This window comes from Dromaius novaehollandiae, chromosome 4, assembly GCF_036370855.1.
Source record: "Dromaius novaehollandiae isolate bDroNov1 chromosome 4, bDroNov1.hap1, whole genome shotgun sequence".
In the NCBI taxonomy this organism is placed as follows: Eukaryota; Metazoa; Chordata; class Aves; order Casuariiformes; family Dromaiidae; genus Dromaius; species Dromaius novaehollandiae.
This window is the reverse complement of record NC_088101.1, coordinates 62,966,921-62,986,831: the sequence shown is the minus strand read 5'-3', so window position 1 is coordinate 62,986,831 and position 19,911 is coordinate 62,966,921. Positions and strand designations below refer to the sequence as shown.

The following is a 19,911-nucleotide window of genomic DNA, read 5'->3' as shown; positions in this document are numbered from 1 at the left end:
AATTTAATGTCTTAATACAGATGTAAGAGGTTGGAGGATGGGAAATTTCTAAGGAGATCGCCTCATTCTTATACTCCTTTAGCTATATGCTTTCATCTACTGTCTGAAACTAAACACTGGGAAAGATGGACCTTCAGTCTGATTCAGCAATCTGATTATGAGGATTTGAATGCCATACCACAAAAGCTGCTTTCTTTAAAAACTAGGATCTAGAGTCTTGTAAACTTTGAAAGTCTTTTCATGAATGATTTTAACTACATTATTCGCATTCAAGTACATATTTGATACGATGATGAGCAACTGAAACAGATTTCTAATTCTGAAACTATACAAGAGACAACAGTTAAGGCAATATCGAACTGTCTATCCTTTTTCTGTAGTAATGCAACATTGAAGTCCTCTTTTGCCAGACAATGCAGAGATTATACGACCTATTCACTTTAAAGATGAAATTTACGGACAGGTACAGGTATCATGACAAAGATGAATTCCACTAGTGGAGTGAATAATAAAGAAGAGACAAAACAGTTTTGATATACCTACTAATAATTAGGTTAAGTTAATCAGAATTAGAATTAAGTTTCAAGTGAAACAGCACAAAATTATGTCCGTTGATTGATTTACTAAGCGAGGAAAATCTAGGCAGAATGTATAAGCACGTTCTTTTCATACGAACACCTCCTTGCTGTTCTTAAGGGCATTTGTGCCTGGAAGTCTCAAAACAAAGTTAAGGTGCCTAAAGAAGAACACTCCTACAAATCCAATTTCTAAAACTAAAATTTAGAAAGAACTCAACCTTTTTCTTCTGTGGAGTTTCATCCAACATAGCCAACGTTCTAGCAAATTCTTCATCTTCATGCAGCTGTCTCTCCAGCTGTGAAAAGAAAAGCATGACTGTTAGGCTCAAGTCTGACAAGTTTTAATTCTACTATAATTTTTAAAAACTCTATTTTCTGTTCAAGACCAAGAGCTCATCCAAAATAAGATAACATTATTAAAAAACGAAACAAAACAAAAAAACCTACAAGAAGCAAACAGTCAATTTCTCAGGATGGCACAGAATGACTTTTTCCCCAAAAAAAGAGAGACAGAACTCTAATGAGAAAGTAGAGTTTGAGTTTGTTGCACTAGAAATTTTAAAAAGCCTATACGATTTGTTTTCAAGGAGGTTTTAATATTCCTTTGGATTTTTGTTATTATTATGGGGCATCCCTTTCATGTATTAAATCAAAACCTGTAGGAAAGACAGGGTCTCAACTTGCCATTGAGATGCAACCTGATGGCTTTAGAAACCTTTGAAGAGTGGTCCCAAAAGAAGAGTAGAAACAAAGCCCGTTAAAGTATTATAATAGCTCAACAAAGAACGCATTGCTGTTTATTCACTACTAACAATGTATGGCTGGGGGGGGAGGAAAAACAACAACAACAAAAAAAGCAATTTGGGGGAATTTAACTCCTGGTTGTGGCCTGGCTCTTGTCATCAGGAGTTTCTTTTACTTTATGGAATCAAATTAAAATATATTTTAACTTTTTATAATATTGCTACTTATACAACTGATTTTCTTTGACAGAAAAAACAGTAAGAACAGACATCGCATATGGAATCTGAGAAAACTGTGTATTCTATTTCATGAAATAAAACAGAGCCAGGTTTGGTTTCATTTTTACTCCACATAACAAAATAAATGTAACATCTACAATGATGACTGACTGTCAAGTTAACTTTTCTATCCAGTATGGCCACTTGGGAAAAACCTTCCCTTTTCCTGACAACAATGTATATGGTTGTCAATAAACAATGCCCATCATACAAAAAGAAAAAAAAGGGGGGGGGGCAGACAGAAAAAACACAAATCCTTTCACAACTGCCCTAAAGTCCAACATACCTAGTTAAACAATTCAAAGAGATGGCTTCATGAAAGCAATATGCCACAGGCATTTTTTCCCTCCTAATGCACCCATAATGATGAAAGGCATTTAACTTTCCTGTTTACACTGAGAAAGGTGAGGGGGAGTGCCTACCAGCTGCAGACCAGATTGAGGCAGAGAGATACTTGAAATAAAGACATTCCCTTGATGATACATGAGACAATGAGCACATTACAGGTACGTTGGATTTGATTCACAGATGACACCTTATTTTTACAGTCAAGTTATTTAACTTTCTAGTAGATTAAAGCTTGATGCATCATACCTCTGGGAAGGCCAAGGATAACACTGAGTTCTAAATGTGAAATATGTTTTTTTTGAAAAATGTCCTATATTACCAGGACATAGGAAATGAACTGATCTCCCCAGAAGTAAATCAGATCTATAATAATCATCATACAATAAGTAAATCAATATGTATACCCTTTCCTCATGTTAGCACTGATTCAAACCAAAAAGCTTATGATACATAAGTAAGAATGATTCACAATCTTCTCAACTATAAGCAAACTAAGACAACAATAGGTGAAGCAGTCATGGATGGCAATGGTTTTTGGTTTCTCTTCTCAGGGCAAGGAAAAGAAAAACCTGAGAAAGCAGAAAGTTAGAATTCTGTGCAAAAAGCAGGATCATTGTAGACTCATCAACCCAATAGGCAGAGAAAGTCTGGATAGATGGAAAACATATTAGACTAGATGTAGTTCTATTTATGTAATTGAAATAACGGCCATAAAAATAACTGTGTGACTATGCTTGCACATATGTGCAAGCGTTAGGTGTAATAATTCATCTGTATACATCATTTGCAGCATACATGGAAAGTCCATCTTCATTTCTTAAGGAAGAACAATGGCAGATTAATGAAACTGCTCCTGTCATGGAACGACACATTTATACAACTTTTACCTCTGAATCTTCATCAAGCTGCAGTTGCCTGGCAATGGCCTCATCGTCCAGCGTGCAGTCTCTGCTTTGTGAAGGCTATATGTAAAAATCAACAGTTCAGTTTCTCAACATTGTTTAAGTTATAATAATTTAATTTGTAAAGATTCATCTTGCATACTTACTAGATATGCTAAACCCTAAAACTAAAAGGACTGGCAATGAGACATGCAGCATTCTATTCCTAGCTTTCTAACCTCAACACAGCCCTGGTTAATACTAGTTAAGAGATGATACTATTCAAAACAAAACAGTGTTTAAATTTACGTAACTAATTTTTTCAAACAATACTGGACATCTCTGAAGTCATCACACCAGGCAATTTCAAAAAGAAACCAACAATTACACACTGTGATTCTGTATTTCCTCCACATTTTCTTCGGCACTCAATAAATAAATATGCCAAAAAGTTTTGGAAAACACCTAACACAGACCAACAGTAAGTTATCCCACCCATTCACTAATCTCAGAAAACTCCTTAAAAATTTTAAGGAAAGTCATTTGGGAAGAAGAGACTACTACTTTCAACTTTGTGCTGATCTTTTCAAACAGGAAAGTTCTACTCTACAATTGTACTTGAGGAACTGATACGCCTGTGCATGCCATCAAAATTGAACTTACGCTTCAGTGATTATTAAAAAGTAACATCAAGTAGTTAAGTAGCTTCTTACAGTCATTAAACTGGCTATTTTGTTCTGCTATCAAACAGATAACCTAACTAATCATCATCAATACTCACTTCTTTCCTTTTACTTGCTACCAGTTTCCTTTCTGATCGCTGGACACTACTTGTCCCAAAGTAATCAAGTGCTGAGGTGGGGGTCAGTTTCACTGGAGATAAAGGTTTACTTTTAGCTCGTAGTTTTACATCTTCCTTTTTCACTGTAGTTGTTCCTGGGCAACCAACTGCTGATGTCCCATTCTCTTTAGGTTTCAGAGAAGTTCTCTTATTGATAAAGTCATCATCTTCATCTAAACATGGAGAGTACTTTATTACTTCCGGTACAAGGAAGTCAAGTAAGTTACTATAACATAACTGTCAAGAGAACTACCTTGGGCAGATTCCCTTAACTTACACCCTAACAAATATTACAGATATTTAAGAGCTATTTGGAAAAAGGCAGACTGGCACAGCATACCATTTAGCATCTTTAATAACACAGCTCAAGTCTGACTAAATTGAGTATTGAAATAAAATGAGACAGAAATTTCAGTTACTTGTACTCGTACATTACCTTTCATTTAGAAAAAACTGCAAAGAATATACACCCTTCTTATACAAAGCAGAACAACAGAAATTCTAGGTCACTGAAATTTGAATCCTTTCCTTAACTAACGCAACATCAAGTTGAATAGCACAACTCTTCACATAAAAAAATACAGCACAGTGAAATACAAAGCTACATTTTATTACTTTTAGCATTCATTAATTGAGCATCTAATATATGCTTCCTAGAGCTACACACACTGAAAATCTCTCAATATTGCAATGTTAATCAAAGAAAAAGATCAGAAGTTTGCATTTACCAAAAAACCACATGATAGCTTCTTGAATAAGATTACAGGACAGGAACTGTTATAGTTATTTGTAGAGCAGTGCTCATACCTTATGAATAAATATTTAACTCCATTTTTACTTTGTCTATTTTATTTAAATTCTATAAGCCATTCTATAGCCCTACATCTATACACTCTCCTTCCAGCACAGTCAGAATCATCTCTGACAAAGAAACACAGCCATTTCACAGAATACAGAAACCAGAGGCAAGAGCTCAGCACGGAAAATGGATCTTTTTCAATAATAAAAAAGAAAAAAGAAAAAACCCACAAGGGAAAAATGTGGCCTACACAGCATCAGTAAGAATTAGCCCACAGACCAATGAACACAAGTCAAATAAAAATTCAATCCTTCCTTTTAGGACTCTTCTATAGTAGTCACGACATGGTTTTCCAGGCAATGAAACAGGGAAAGAGGGTTTGATAGTCACTTGTTCTTTCTAAATTCAAGCTTTTCACCCAGCCGATCAACAAAAAGACTACCAGAGATTTCAAGAAAATTGTGCGTCAGGTTGTGAAGGTTGTGAAGCCTTGCTGAGAGTTACAGAAATGAAACCCCATCACTGGAACACATGGAAAGCTACAGGTATCATTGCCAAATGATTAGCTTAATATGAGAGTCCAGGAGACAAACCACTATTGGACAAACTTTTCATTAGTGATAAAAGCACTTTCTTTGCATTCTTAGAAGATTTCACAAAGCATGAAAAGCCTACAAAGCAACCAGCAAGAAAAGCCCTAAAATGAACAGAAGATACAAAAAGAATGAAGTACAGACTTGACAGGAACAGAACTGACAGAGGCTTAATCTCATTTGCATGCCTCTAATTGAAGTCTGGTTTTACTTTTCTCAAAAACAGAGAAGTTTCAACCACTCCCCTCAACATATCATAAGCAGGGAATTTTCTAAACATTGTTCTACAATTAAAGTGAAATTCACAGCACTATTACAAAGACTCATTTTCAAGCCACCTCTAAATCAAGCTCCCATATTTCTGTTCATACAAAAATTTCTGCATTCTTATTCACTTCCCTAAGTTTAGATTATCTTGCGTGTCTGTTAGATCTGTAGTTTTTGATCTACACTAGACAGAGGGAAACAATCTTTTTTTGTTTCATCTTTTCTCAATAAATGGTAGTAGCAACAGTGTTTTAAGGCATCACCTGGAAGGTTCTGCTATTGAAGCAGCATATAGCAAACACAAAGGAGGATCCTGACTATTCCTGTGTGAGAAGGTTCAGAGGAAAAGTAAAATCACATATATCTGTAAGGGAGGAAATTGGTTCAGCAGTTAACTCAAGAATGCCCAAAGATAAAAATTTATTTACCAGAAAATGGCATTTTAGCCAATTCAGTTGACAAAGCAATATATGAGAGAGAAAATTCAAGCCCAGGTCCCCTCACCTGACAGCGAAGAGTCTTACCAAGAAGATAAAAGCTTTATTATTCTCAATACAATAATGTATTTTCCTTAGGCAGCAGTAAATCTCTCACTGCTGTTTAGCTCAATTTAACTATTACATATCCGTGAGATTTGGACACAGGATGCTTTAGGCTCCCAATTTACAATAGTTTGAGGTCTGAATAGAAGACTGCTTATTTAAAAAAAAAAAAAAAAAAAAAGAAAAAAAAAAAGAAAAAAAAACACACACCACTTTGTTTCAAAAATATTCTTGCTTCTTGTACTTTTTCAGTTTAACAAGAAAATGCATTTGTGGGAGTAAAACATACCTATTACTAAAAATCAACAGTTAAGGCAGATATAGTTACATTAATTTGTCTCAGAAAGAAAAGGTACAGAACCTGCCCTCCCCCTTCATCTAATACTGCTACCATGCTAGCAAAGAATCTTTACTCTTCACTGTTATCATCAGAAGATCTGCACGCAATATTGATTTCTTCCTCACACACTCATAACCATTTAAATAACAACAACGAAAAAACAGGATATTGCTTTCTCCCGAGTAGAAAGATGTAGAGTAAATATAATTAGATTTTAATTAAAAAGGATGTGAATTTGAGTCAGTTATGATGCAAGTACTAAGTATCACTGATAATTAGAGCTTTGCTTTAATCATGTCCTTCCTAGAAACCGCAGGATTAGAAACAGTTACTGAATGCAAGCTGTGGTTTGTGGAAAAAGAGACTTCCAGCACTTACGAGCAGTCATCTATACATGTAAATAAGGAATGAAAAGACAGGATGAGAACATGAAACTGGTCATTCACAAACAAGAAAATTGATAAGTAAATGATTTCAAAATTTTCAAAAGATGCTTTAGCAGACAGATGCTCAGGATAGTTTCATCCCAGGTTCAAGAAATTCACAAACACATCAGCAATTCGCCTGATCTCCAAGCACTCCCCTTACTTCAAGTACATTAAAAACAAACAAACACTCTTAAGTAAAAGGTCAGTATTTTTCCTCAAAACAAAACTGCTTGGGCTTGCCTATTGCTACAAAAGTGAACAAGTGAGCAAAGGTGGTCCATCAGTTGTACACCATCCATTTCTTTATAAGAATGAAGATGATTAGAACTCCTAATATCTTCAAAGTTACGATGTCTACTACTGCTGGTGGATGTGTCTCAACATGCAACCTGTAGATCTCTCTCCTTGTTTCACAGGCCAGAGATGAAGTTCCCACTCACACAAACAAGCCAAGTAATTGTGGGAAAATAAAAAGAAAAATTCAGATTTTAGCTTATCCAAAAAATCCAACTGCAGATGAATTCTGCAGTTTTTACAGCTGTGTACTATACAGCAATTGCTAAGTGAATGACTGAGTTAATCTTACATATGGGACAGGGATAGAGACCTCAAAAAGGTAACAACAAAATTAATTCCTGATTCTTAACTAGATGACTTTTATTCTGAGAAAGTGTACATATAGTGGAATTATACCATTCTGAGCATACTCTTTCCCATTTACATTCATGTATTTTGTAAACTATATAATGAACAAACACCCAGAACACATAAATTTGCTTTTTCAGAAGTAGGTCAGTGAAGACTTAGGAAGACAAGGCACCATTTCAAGACCACGTGTTATAGTCTAGTTTTCTGGAAGTGAAGTAGAAGTGACAAAGAGAGATAATTACATGATTAATGCAGCAGACAAGCATGACAGCCACAAGACCACTTTTAACTATTTTGGTTACAAACACTACATGTGAAGCAGGGCCCCAGTATGCCAGGCAAGGTACAAGAACAGACTTCCCTAGCAACAAACAACTGTTAAATGCTGGTTCTTTTGAAGAACTATTCTATGATATAAAATGAAAGCCAGATATGCTTTTATGGGCTGCTCTGGCAGCAGCACAATTAGGTTAATAGACAAATGCCTGCAGTCCACCTGTAACTGTTTGTGGTTGCTCTTCCTTCTTCCTATCCCCACCTTTTCTCAACAGGTTTTCACCGGCTGATTGCAGAACAACATGTGTGGTTGCTCCCTAACCCTGTCCAATTAAAGTTATCTAGGTTATTTTAAGCATTTGTTTAAATTCCAATCATTCAAAGGGCTCGCATTCAGGAGGGACTTCACCAAATCTAAAAAGGCAGCAGCCTATTGTAGGGATGGATAACAGCGACAGAGAACATGAGAGAGTACATCGGATGGCCCTTAGGACAATATATTTTATTCATCTTCATTTAATTTTGCTGTACTGTCAAATTCCTCATCAGTGTAACAAGCAATTCCCTAGTTCCTCTTCTGTTTAGAATGCAAAATATCTTGATGTAGAGAAAATCTCTTACTATGATGTTTTAAAACTATCTGACCTCAAATATAGGCAGGACTCCTACAGGTTACAAATAACTAGTAATTATGGTAAAAGTATGCTAAATTACTAAATGTTTGCAGACTACTACACGAGGACTTTAAATGGAGCTAAAGGACTATATCCTATCCAAAAAGTCATTAAACCTTTATTATTTGTATAAAATGAACATATTCTGGACATTCTTTGGTTTTTAATGGCACCACATCTGTGCAAGTACTTAAGACAGTTCCTGTCCCAAAGGACTTGCAGTCTAAGGCAATGGGCGCTTACTGTCCAAACTGAAGTTTAAGGTGGAGGAAATGGTGCTTGTATGAAGAGGAGTCATTATATCAGGCTATGATTATTTTAAATATGCACTGGTCAGTACTCAATACAGTTCTGACAACACTGCCAGGACTATAAATTTTGTATTCACCTTGTGCTTAAGGTAAATCTTTAAAAAGAACCATAAGAGAACCAGCATTCTTCAAAAAAGCCAGCAAACCTGTTAAAATTCATCAACCTTAACTCTTCAAAGAGAGGAATTATTCAGATGCTATGTGCGACCAGAATGTGACTTTTCCACTCATCCTCCTCGTTTAAAAACACAATAGTTGCAAACTAAGTTTCAAAAACTGGTCTTTACAGTCATTTAGATTTTCCACGTCATTTCTCAACAAGCTAATTGATTTTAGATGTACTACAAACATGTACTTTAAACCACAATTGTTAGCATTCTGCCTATATGGAAGTGTCAAGGTTCCATGATGTAATAAAAATATAAAACTTACACAAACTATTCCAGTTTTATTCCTCTGACACCAATTCATATCTATTTGACTTTCCCAGTAATAAATGATAGTTTCAAAAAGTTCTCTCTGTCATATTTTTCACTTTAGCGGAAAAGGTTCAATCCTGATGCTCTTACACATACGAGAGCACCCAGAAGACTGTCAGAGCTGCTTGCTTGAGTATTCAGACATGATCTGAAAACCTTAATGAAATAAACTGCATGTCTAATGGCAATTATACATTTCAGTGCATAGCCTTCAATACCCTTTGACCACCATATTTTGAATAGAATTCTTACAGCCAAATATCTATGCTTATTTTTAAAATATATCTTTAGAAAGACCTTGTGTTAGTATTAAAATACATCAGAAGGCTTAACATATTAAAACTGAAATAACTGATTTTCATCTGCAAAAACACCAATTAGAGCAATTCCTTTCAAATTAAATCTTCATACTTAGAAGCCATAGAAACCAGTGTGTGTTACCTTGGCATGCAATTAGAAGTCATCAATCCATTAACTCTTTCCAGTTGATTACAGAAAGTTTTAATTTCATTCGTTTGAATTGATGTTGTAAGTTTTAGCATAATGATAACTTTACTATTTCACAGAGTAGATCTGAATCCTCACTATGCTGTGAAACATCATGTTCTGGTTTTGTTACCTAAAGTTATCTGCAACACAGGAGTAGCCAGTAATGATAAATCAATACTCAGGAAAACAGAAAAAAATGAGTAGCCAGTAATGATAAATCAATACTCAGGAAAACAGAAAAAAAATAACAACTCGAAGAAAACCCAAGCTAGTTTTTTCCAGCAGCGGTGCTGGTAGCTCAGCTTACCGAGCCACTCAGGTCACAGTGCTCCTTTTCCATCAAAACAAACAAGCCTAACGGGAAAATCCTTCTTTACATTTTAAGCTAACCTGGCAGATTAATTTAGTTAAGCAGACTATTTACTCAAGCAGCTCAGTAAGGAGAACTGAAAGGAGGAAAGAGAAAGAAAGCCTCCAGCAAATCGAAAGGAATAGGCAGAGGAAAGCAGTAACATCTTGAGCTAAAATAGCTGCAACTTGATAAACCACATGTTTATATTCTGAAGTAAAGCATCAACTTGCCAAGTCAAATGACAATACAACATTTCATTCATATTGAAGTCAATTTATTTAAAATAGGATAATTAGTACTAACTATGAGAAAAAATTCAGGTAAATTATGAATGATAAACAAAATAGGACAGCTCACACATTCCGATACCAGCTTCAGCAGAGGATATAAATAAACTAACATACTATAGTTCCATTTTGGTTTGGTTTGGGGTTATTCAGGGTGGGGGGGGCAGCAGATGTTTTATTTTGCTTTGTAAAAATAAACAAACAGCTTACATAATCACTTAATGATGCACTCTGTCAGATCTAAGTCATAGCACTTCATCTGTTAAATAAGCAGACCTCTAAATGATTGCACTTAGACTTACCAAACAAGCAACCAAGGCATATAGTGTCATACAGTTGTTCTTTTTTTAAACAGTTAAAAAAAAAAAAAAACTTGAAGGCTTTAGCTCAAAAAAGAAAAATGAACAAATGATCAGAAAATTTTCTATACTAAAATTTTAAAAATAATACAAGCAAACTGCACTGTAATACCAGGGGTTAAATGCAAAATTAGATGCTTTCTAGAGAAAACCTTCAAAAGAGCCAACACCAAGTAATTAAAAATTAAAAAAAAAAAAAATCCCAACAACTGCATGTGGTACCACAATTTGATATATGAGCTTAATGCTGAAAAGGTGAGAGATTTTTTTTCTGTTAAGTTTCCAAGTCACACAGTGTTTTAGCAATAACTCTTAAAAAGTGAGTGGATTTTTTCTAAACGCTCTATAACTGAAATCAAGGAAGTTCAGTTTTAGCATGACAGATAAATAAATACTGGTTTCCTTAACACACTGTTTTCTGCACTGTTTTCATGTTGAACATAGGTTTAGCCCCAAGCTGATGGGACTGAGCAAAGTAGAAAACTGTAGGCCCATTCTAAAAGACAGCATAAATTCTAAATGGATTTTGCTTTGTTTAGAAAGCTATTTTTAAGGCGTTTTCTTAAAAATAGACCATACTGAAAAAACAGATGGGAACTTTAATGCCCAAGAGAGTAATTCCAGAAAGTGTTATTCAGCATGACAATAAAATCATCACTGCAAAAGGAAGGATAAATATGTGTGCACTACAAAGGAACTGCAAAAGAAAAAACAACAACAACAAAAAAAAACAGTATCAAATTCCTGTATCAGACTATCCAAAGAATACAGTATTTTCAACAAGTGCTATGCTTCCTTCGGCTCCTCCCCACCCCGCCAAGTTAAGAATTACAGCCACAGAAAAGTTTTTGCTAGCAATCTCACCAATTCTGTAATTCAAATGCGGTATACTGAATGGTTAAATCAAGTTTATGGTATTTCTGAGCAAAGGTCATTTGTGCAAGTATTGAAAAAAAAAATAAAGGGAGAGGCTCTACAGTAAAAAAAAAAAAGTGAACTAGAAGAACTCTTAACATTCTCATTTTTATCTTCTGATAAAAGGAGATTACCATTTTTTTTTTTTTTAAACACACTTCACACAAATAATTTAAAACATGCAAGGAGCCTGTAATATTCTCCCACATCTTAAATTTCTAGCTATTTTAAAAATTAGAATTCACGTTATAACGTTATGGATGAACCACATAATTAACGCAACCTCTGTACTGCAACTGTTATAAGCAGAAGAGGAAAAAAGCTACTTGTAGATAAGTTAAAGGGCTGCAACAGCTATACGTGAATCAGTGATACAATAAAGAAAAATGTGCTGTTTTTTCCCCCCTCGCCCTGTCAAATGCCACAGTGACTTTGTAAACACAAATAACCTGCAAGAGTCAGAGATTTTATAAAATTTTACTTCAAATACTCATAAGTAAATACTACCTGTATTATTATTTTAGGTGCTAGATAAAAAGTGTGCTGTTCAGTGTAGGGCACACAGCATAGGAGAACTGAAATCTGTTTGCACTTACAGGACCAAAACTTTTAACCTCCCCCACCACCACCACCAATCTACCTAAACATCAGCTGGGTTCACAAATGCAGTGGTTTGTGAAAACCATTTGCTTTGTGCTGCAAACCAGAGACTATACTTGGGAGATAGAAAGGAAAATAGATATTAAATGAACGAAAAATGTTGTTCCCTATACCATGATTTCCATAGTCCTATGCTAGATGCACTCCTTTCAAGATCTGTTTCAACCTCTCTCTACTACCAGCAAGGTCACGATCACTGACACTGCTCTGCTGTGCACGTAACTATCCAACAGCTTTAGTCTTCAACATTTCTTTTGTGTTCAAAAAGGGTGTAAGAATAGGTTTGGCTTTAAAATACTGAAAACAGCACAGAGAATCTATGGCTTTCACAAAACAAAACAAAAAACACCCCCCCAAACAAAAAAAAAAGTCTTTTAAAGAAAAAAATAAGCATTAGATGTATATGAAAACTGTTTTCCCACAAAGTTTCTTTAAAAATATATTGATAATCCAAACACATCAAATGAATATCACAATACTGAAGCTAGCTGTCTGCCTAGCTAGAACTTTTCTTAAAACTACTCCAAAAAGTATTAAAAATGACTATGTTAAAATACACCATAACTTAACAGTGGTTACTTATAAAAATAAGTGCAATAACACGGTGCCAATTATAAAAAGCTCTTGGATTCATTAGAGTTTTCCTATTTAATCTATTAAATAATATTTTTCTAGGATTTTATTTTATATCCTGCCAGATTTGAAACACAGGCTGACAAAGAAATCCTATCTGAAGTAAATCATTCTGTCTTTTGATGGATAAATCCTATTCATTTTTTATTCGAAGTTACCACATTTATTTCCCGATATTGCCATCATCGTAGATTCTGCAGAGACAAGACCAAGGATCACTCCTGGCTCTTGACAAGAGCAAAGATGACCTCTAAGATCATGTTTCGCATATGTAATACATTTATACAACTCTCCTTTCACCACTTCAAGTAGGAGCGCAACAGCACATTTATTGTTATAGGCCCCTTATACTGTACTGTTGGTATTCGCAAATTCATGTGAGGAGAAGTGAGGCACAGAGAGCACGTAGCCACCTGTCCCAAGCGGAGTTTCAGTGGGGCTGGCTTCTACTTGCCTGTTGCATTGCCCTTGGTAACGCTGGTTCCTGCTGCTTCGCGAGATTGCTATGCCAGAACCTCGGCTCTCCTTCCTCAAGTCTAATTCCCTTGAACTGCATATTCTCAACTGGCTTTTCATAAAAACACTCTGGAGGAAAGCTGCTACCTTAAGAGCTATTTACCACATTCATCCATTTTCCACAAGTGTATATACTTGCAGGAACTGCTACAATACTACTATTTTTCAGGAAATAAGAGTGACAAATTTTTATTTACCCATGAAATGTTTCACTGTCTAAGACATGCTCATTCACAGACAATCACGGCTCATTCCAACTAGCCTTTCGATTTTGGGGCTTTTAGGGGGCCACCAGTACTAGTATTTATCTTTCTGTTTTGTTTTTTTTAATAACATGCAGTCTATATTTAGCAAGCACATTCACAGGCTATTCTCTTCTTGTCCTATCTTCTAAGCTCTCAAGAAACAGGTTCCCAGTAACCCACACTCCTACTCAGTTTTCCTAGCTCTGTAAGTTATTCGGTCTACCACTATAACGAGACTTCTTTTTCAAGTTATAGTTTGCCATATTCAAGCTATCAAGACAATTGCTACATATGCACAGTTACCACTGCACGATTAGCGTGAAAGATTGGGAAATCGCTAAAAGCCAAAGTCGCAATTCCTACCAAATTAGCCAGCTGTGATGAAACCAGACGAGGTACAATGCATCATAATAGCAGATCATCTTCTGCAAACAAAGCTCAAGGCTCCATACTTCATTAAACAGTCAAACAAAGTGTTATTTTAACATGTACAACAAACATTTGGATTTTTCCCAATCTACTGATATCATAACACAATTAGAAATGGGGGGGGGGGGAGACTTTCTCCTCCATTACTTGCTAGAATAATTACACTTTACCTTTGGCTATCAGCACACTAAATACTTATTTAAATTAAATTCCTCTCCTCCATAGCAAAGTATTTCTTACAGAACCATGAAGAACTTTTTTTTAAAACTTCACCAGCTAAAAAGAAACAGAAAGCAAGACAATATTTTCATAAATCCATTCTTATAAAAACTAAAAAGATCATTCCTACAACATTTTTCAAGAAAGCTGTATCCCAAAGCAAAGTTATACAGAAGAGCAGAAGAAAAATTCAAGCAACAAGGGAGGAAATTTCAAATGAGATTCAGAAATACGCAGAGCCACCAGATTATCCAAAGAAATGCCAAAAGGCCGTTTCAGAAACATTGCTGCAGACAAAGCCCCTAAAAATGAAGTTCTGCGTTTGGAACAAGTCCAAGAAGACTATTCTTGATTTAAGCTTTCCACTGTATAATATTAAAAACAAGGAAAGGACAAACACCTACAAATTCAATTAGAATTTTTTTATACACACACATACACACACATTACATATGTACGTCTCTCAAGATAATAGTTGTGTCAGTATCAGTAAAAATAGACCCACTCGGCCAAAAACTCTCTCCAGCTCCATTATGCTGAAGAAAATTTATGCACAGATTAAATACAAACAAAATTAAAGTGTAAACTCTCAAGGTTATAAAGACATTGTTTTAGTCGCACAGTATAAGTCAACTGTGTGTGTACCTAAGGCTCTTTAGATAAGAGTAACCTTGAGCTGTGGTTTTCAGGGATTTCACTAATAACCTTGACCAGTGTTCCCATGGTATCATATGCAGAAGAGCTTGATTACACCACCTTCAATTGCATAATAAACCTAAAAGCATTCTGTTTATTACCCAGGAATCTGATCATTTATCCACTCTGGGGTCAACGCTATTAAACACCCTTTATAATTGATTAGGGAAGAAAACAGTGGCTGGTAAAATTGTCAAAGGAAGAAAAAAAAAAAAAAAAAAGAGCAGAAGATACCTGATAGTTTGGTAAACCAGGCTCATTTAAATATGTGACTTAGTACAGCTAATGCCAGGTCAAATATCTGGAACAAGATGTACACAACCCATCTTAGAAACAGTGATTCTGAAAAAAGCCAGGAAGAGGAAGAGAGTGGAGGAAAAAAAAATAGCCAGCTGAATCATGCTTTTAATGGGATTCAGCAGCAAACAATCCTTTTTTGTATGAAAAATACAGGGTAAGATTAAGGAGGCAATATTATATGTTCAGTAATGTTTTTACAAAAAACTCAAATACTATATGCAGGCATAGTGTCTGTTCACTCTTTCAAAATACAAACCTAAAACTTGAAGATAAATCACAGAAGAACTACTGGAATTGCAACATTCATATAATGCTTTACCCAAGAAGATTTGGATTCAAGTCAGTGTTGGCATTAACTTGAATTTGTATATGTGAATTTGTATAGAGGAAGTACTTCTATTATGAAAGAACTCTAAATTAGGAGACAAACGTGTAAGATTCCATAGTTAAAACCTCAGCTAAATTCAGACTGGATGTAGTAAGCCTATTTAACCTGCATATTTAACCACAGCAGCAATTGCCAAAAGCACAACAAGTCTCTCTCGCTTCAAGTCGGAGTGATAGGAAGTAGACAGAGATACATCACAAACAATATGGAATGTGTCTCCAGGATGAAAACGTACACACCTACTTTTGCAACTTCAAGGAAAATCTACAGCTTGTGCTGTAGATGATCAAAGTATAGTGACCACTGCTTCATGTCAAAACACCTAATTTATCTGCATTACAACAAGACAATGTGAAATTACCACAGATCAATGCAGAAAGGGATATTTATGTTTTAAAAGCAAATTTGGGGGATGGGGGGGAGGGAGGGAGGAGAACCTAACAACACAAGCAATTTAAGTTGGATACCTATCAGCACTGAAACACTGAACCATTCAATAACAATGCACAATAGTTTCTAATACACTGAGTAAATTGATTCAAACTTTTAAGATGCTTCCAATCCATGCTATTCAATAAATCAGGATTAAGATTCTGACAATAAGATGAATTTTAGTAAGTGAATTATCTCTGCCTGTATATATTCTTCACTTTTACTTGGGTGCCACTAACAGACCTCTTATTGATTGCTCTCCTATTCCACTTTAACTAGCAAAAGCGTAACGTGAAGTTGCAAGCACACTCACGAAAATTTCAACAACCCCCCCCCCCAAAAGACAAATACATTCACACATGTGGCCAAGTGTTTTCATATGCCGAGAGAGAGAACAAGATCCATCTTCAACTACTACTGAATTATTAAGCTAAATACTAGAAGCTCTGCGGGTTTTCTTCCATAAATGCATTTTACAGAATTCACAAAACACAAGTGTTTTTCCCCCTATGTTGGCAGCATATCTCTAATGGCGCTTGACTCAAATATGTGATATAAGGACACACGTCTACACAAGCTTGTTTACCGGTCAACCACTAGTAGCTAATGCCACCAAAACACTTCCACTGCATCTCAAATATGAAGTAAATAATTGTAAACAAAACTGCTTCATGGTAGAACTAATAACATTGGAAGGAAAAACTACCACTTTTTTGTTTTGTTTCCTTCCCAGCTCCCAAACATGTTTAATGAGAGTTCTGCAGGGTGAGACTTCCTTAACAGCAGATTTAGAACAGATTAACATCTCCTCTCTAAGTTCACAGTCAAACAAAACTCTCCTCTCTAAAGCACAAAGCTCAAGGATGTCACACACAAAGCAACACTGAAAGTGGTAATAAGGAGCAAGAACCATTCAAACAACAAACATTACAAATTCAAACAGAAAAATTTTCAAACTAATAAACTAAAACCACAATCTTAACTCAAGCTGCAACTATTCAACACAACAGATAATGGCAAATTTTAAGTATACAGCTTCTAAAGAGGGGTTTGATTCTAAACAAAATTTTACTCATTTTTTTTTAAAACTGTTAAATTCTATCACCTAAACAACTATTTCAGAAGGCTATGGAAGACTTGAAAAGATCAAGAATAGTTGATTATACATGCTCTTTCCCTAAAAGCAAGAAATACCTTAAGAATTTAGGAAGCTGAGATCCAAGACTGAGAACCTGGCATGGTATACCGTACACAAGTTATCGCTACAGCCAGTTTTTTTAATTCCTAGAAGGCTAATAGACATGAAGGGGGATAAGTTCTGGCTTGTATCATCAAGCAAGTAAAGACCAAAACAAGAATTTTTGCCAGTGCCAACTTTCATATATTAGGCAAAGATTAAAGAAATGGAGTCATACATGAAGGGGGTTGGGGGGGGGGGGCACACATGTTTTCAGACCTGCTTATCATAATCAACATCCACTTCAGAAAAAGTGCAAATGAGCAGCTTAAGCATATTAAAAAGACATCATTTACTCAACTCTCCCCACCAAACCTATGAAATACTTTCAAGTAGAAAAATGGTAGTTCATGAAATTATATGGACAGTTAAACCAACCTAAGCCACTTCCCAAAATTACATGTTTTACCCTGCTCCTGACTTTACAGTGCTGGAGGCTAAATTTCTGATGTGCTTTTGGTTGGTTGGTTGGTTGAAGGAGAACATAGTCTTCCTTCCTCAATATATGGTCTTATATTTAAGAGTACAACAGTTAAACCATCCATCCCATCTCTAAAATTATCTGTCTCATTATAGCTGAACATACAATGATGCATTTCTTCCATTACCTGTCTCTGAAACATAAACAACAGGATCCTGCTTTAGAACTTTACCAAGTTTTGAAGCAGCTGCTTCTTTCTCAGATGGCTTCTTGGATTTTTTCACTGACTGCACCTCCTCTTCTGAATCTGTATTTTGACCACAGCATAAATAGAGATTTCCTCCACATATAAACAGACTTTAAGTAATATATCAAATAACATCAGTTAACATGTGTTAAAATACATTCAACTGATTGAGAAAAATATATATATTATATAGAGGGTCAGAGTATAGCTTCATCTTTTCCCCATCAGCTAATTGCCTGGCCATCATTTATGCCAGCATGTACAGGACTAAATGAAAATTTGTCCAGAACTCAGTCTAGACTTTTTTTTGTTGTTTAAATAAAAAGAAATACTTTCTATATGTTTAGAAACCTTTCTGAAAATAGGAGTGCAACTGTCACAGTTACAAAAACAACAACAAATTTTAACATGCATTCATTGGCCTAAACTTATTTGCTTACATAGCATTATATTATGCTGGTCAATACACTGATCCAAAAGCTATTAACAGGCTAAAACAGATCACTGTGGTTGTACTCTGATTTTTTAAGGGGACAGTGGCAGACTACCATTCTCATCGCCATTCTCCATATCCCAGAACTTGTCAAGAGGACAAAACTACAGCACTGAAGATTACACATACCAATATCCAAATGAATAAACAGGACAGAAACTGAAGACGCTGAGAGAACTAGCACGTGTTAACAGACGGCTACTCTTCAGAGCCTTTTTCTGTAGTATGATGTATCTGTAATTTTTTTGTTTAAAACAAACAAAAAAGAAAAACCCTGACGGCTACAAGTTCATACCAACACGTTCATGTACTTCAGTCCATGAGAAGTCCTTCTCCATCTTCAAAAATTTAAAGCAATATTTCTCTTTCCCTCTCCTACTACAAATGTGCTAGAATGAGCTAATGCTGCAGACACTGGCAGTACTAAGTGAAGGTGTACAAATATTTTCAAAGGTAGCAGCTGAATTATATATTACTTTTAGACTCCGAACCATATTGCAGAAATATTCCCTGCAGTTACACAGGAAATGTTTATATGACAATTTTTCCAAATTTTTGAACACATTTTCCTATGTACGTTGACATCATTGGGACAGATGTTTGTGTCATTGTTTTCCTTTTACAAGAGAAGCAACCATCTATTATTAAATAGTAGCTAAAAATTCAAGCCAAAGTAGGAATCAAGAATTTGGCAAGGGTTAAGAATTGCAGGAATTCCTGCAATCTTTTCTGCAGTTTCACAACAACTCTGCAAGATTCAGAATCCAATCAAAGTGACATTAAATGATATAACAGCTGAGAAAGACCGAACTAGGAATTCCAAGCTTTTAAATTAAACAAACTTGACAGGCAAGTTTTTTGAACATATGAGTGCTGGAGAAGGGTTTTTCTTATAATCTATTCCAAAAAAATTTTTTTAAATGGAACAAGCAATACTGCAAATGATATTCTGTACTTTCAACATTGTGAATTTAAAACATGTAAAAACATCTAGAAATATGGGATGAACATTCACTAGTGTTTCAAAACACGTTTGATAATTACTGTGAACTAATAAAAATCTCCATGAACAGTGCATGCAAAGATATCCCTCTCCACTAGTGCAGCTACATGTAAGTAGGTTTTTTGATTTGTTTGGGTTTTTTTTAAGAATTGTGTTTACAAACAGAAAAGACACAAAGCACAGCTTTCGGATGCAGCATTTAGCTAATCAACCTTGAATTTTTATGCAGAAGATACAAAGCAGGATTTATTACCTGAATCATAAATTACTCTTTTTTTCTTGTTTGTTGGCTTTTGTTTGGAATCATCTTCACTGGGTGCATTCTTCACCTAACAGTAACAGTCCATTAGTTCAACCAATAAACAAGTTCTTCCATGTTTTACTCAGCTACACATTCAAATTTATGAGTCTCAAACAAATTCTAACAGAAATAGTTTATTTCCCAAAATTACACTTAAGAACAACCTTTTGGCTAACTCAGCAGGGGTGAGGAGGAAAACAAGGAAGAAACCACAGCAGTAAAGCTAAATATGCTTCAAGTAAACAGCAGATAATGCTATTAA

At 35.3% G+C, this 19,911-nt stretch overlaps 1 protein-coding gene across 3 annotated transcripts in view; it reads right to left on the bottom strand.

Annotated features, from left to right (window-relative positions):
* Positions 1-19,911, bottom strand: part of RFC1 (replication factor C subunit 1) — a 44,138-nt gene that overhangs the window by 16,284 nt on the left and 7,943 nt on the right. The window contains exons 3-7 of one of the 3 annotated variants that reach the window (XM_026093719.2): positions 19,602-19,677; positions 17,793-17,912; positions 3,611-3,843; positions 2,836-2,910; positions 797-874 (exon numbers count right to left, since the gene is read on the bottom strand). In XM_026093719.2, coding sequence (XP_025949504.1) covers positions 797-874; positions 2,836-2,910; positions 3,611-3,843; positions 17,793-17,912; positions 19,602-19,677 — 582 coding nt within the window. The remainder of the gene's footprint in view (positions 1-796; positions 875-2,835; positions 2,911-3,610; positions 3,844-17,792; positions 17,913-19,601; positions 19,678-19,911) is intronic. The other 2 variants (XM_026093720.2, XM_026093721.2) reach the window with 2 other exon arrangements.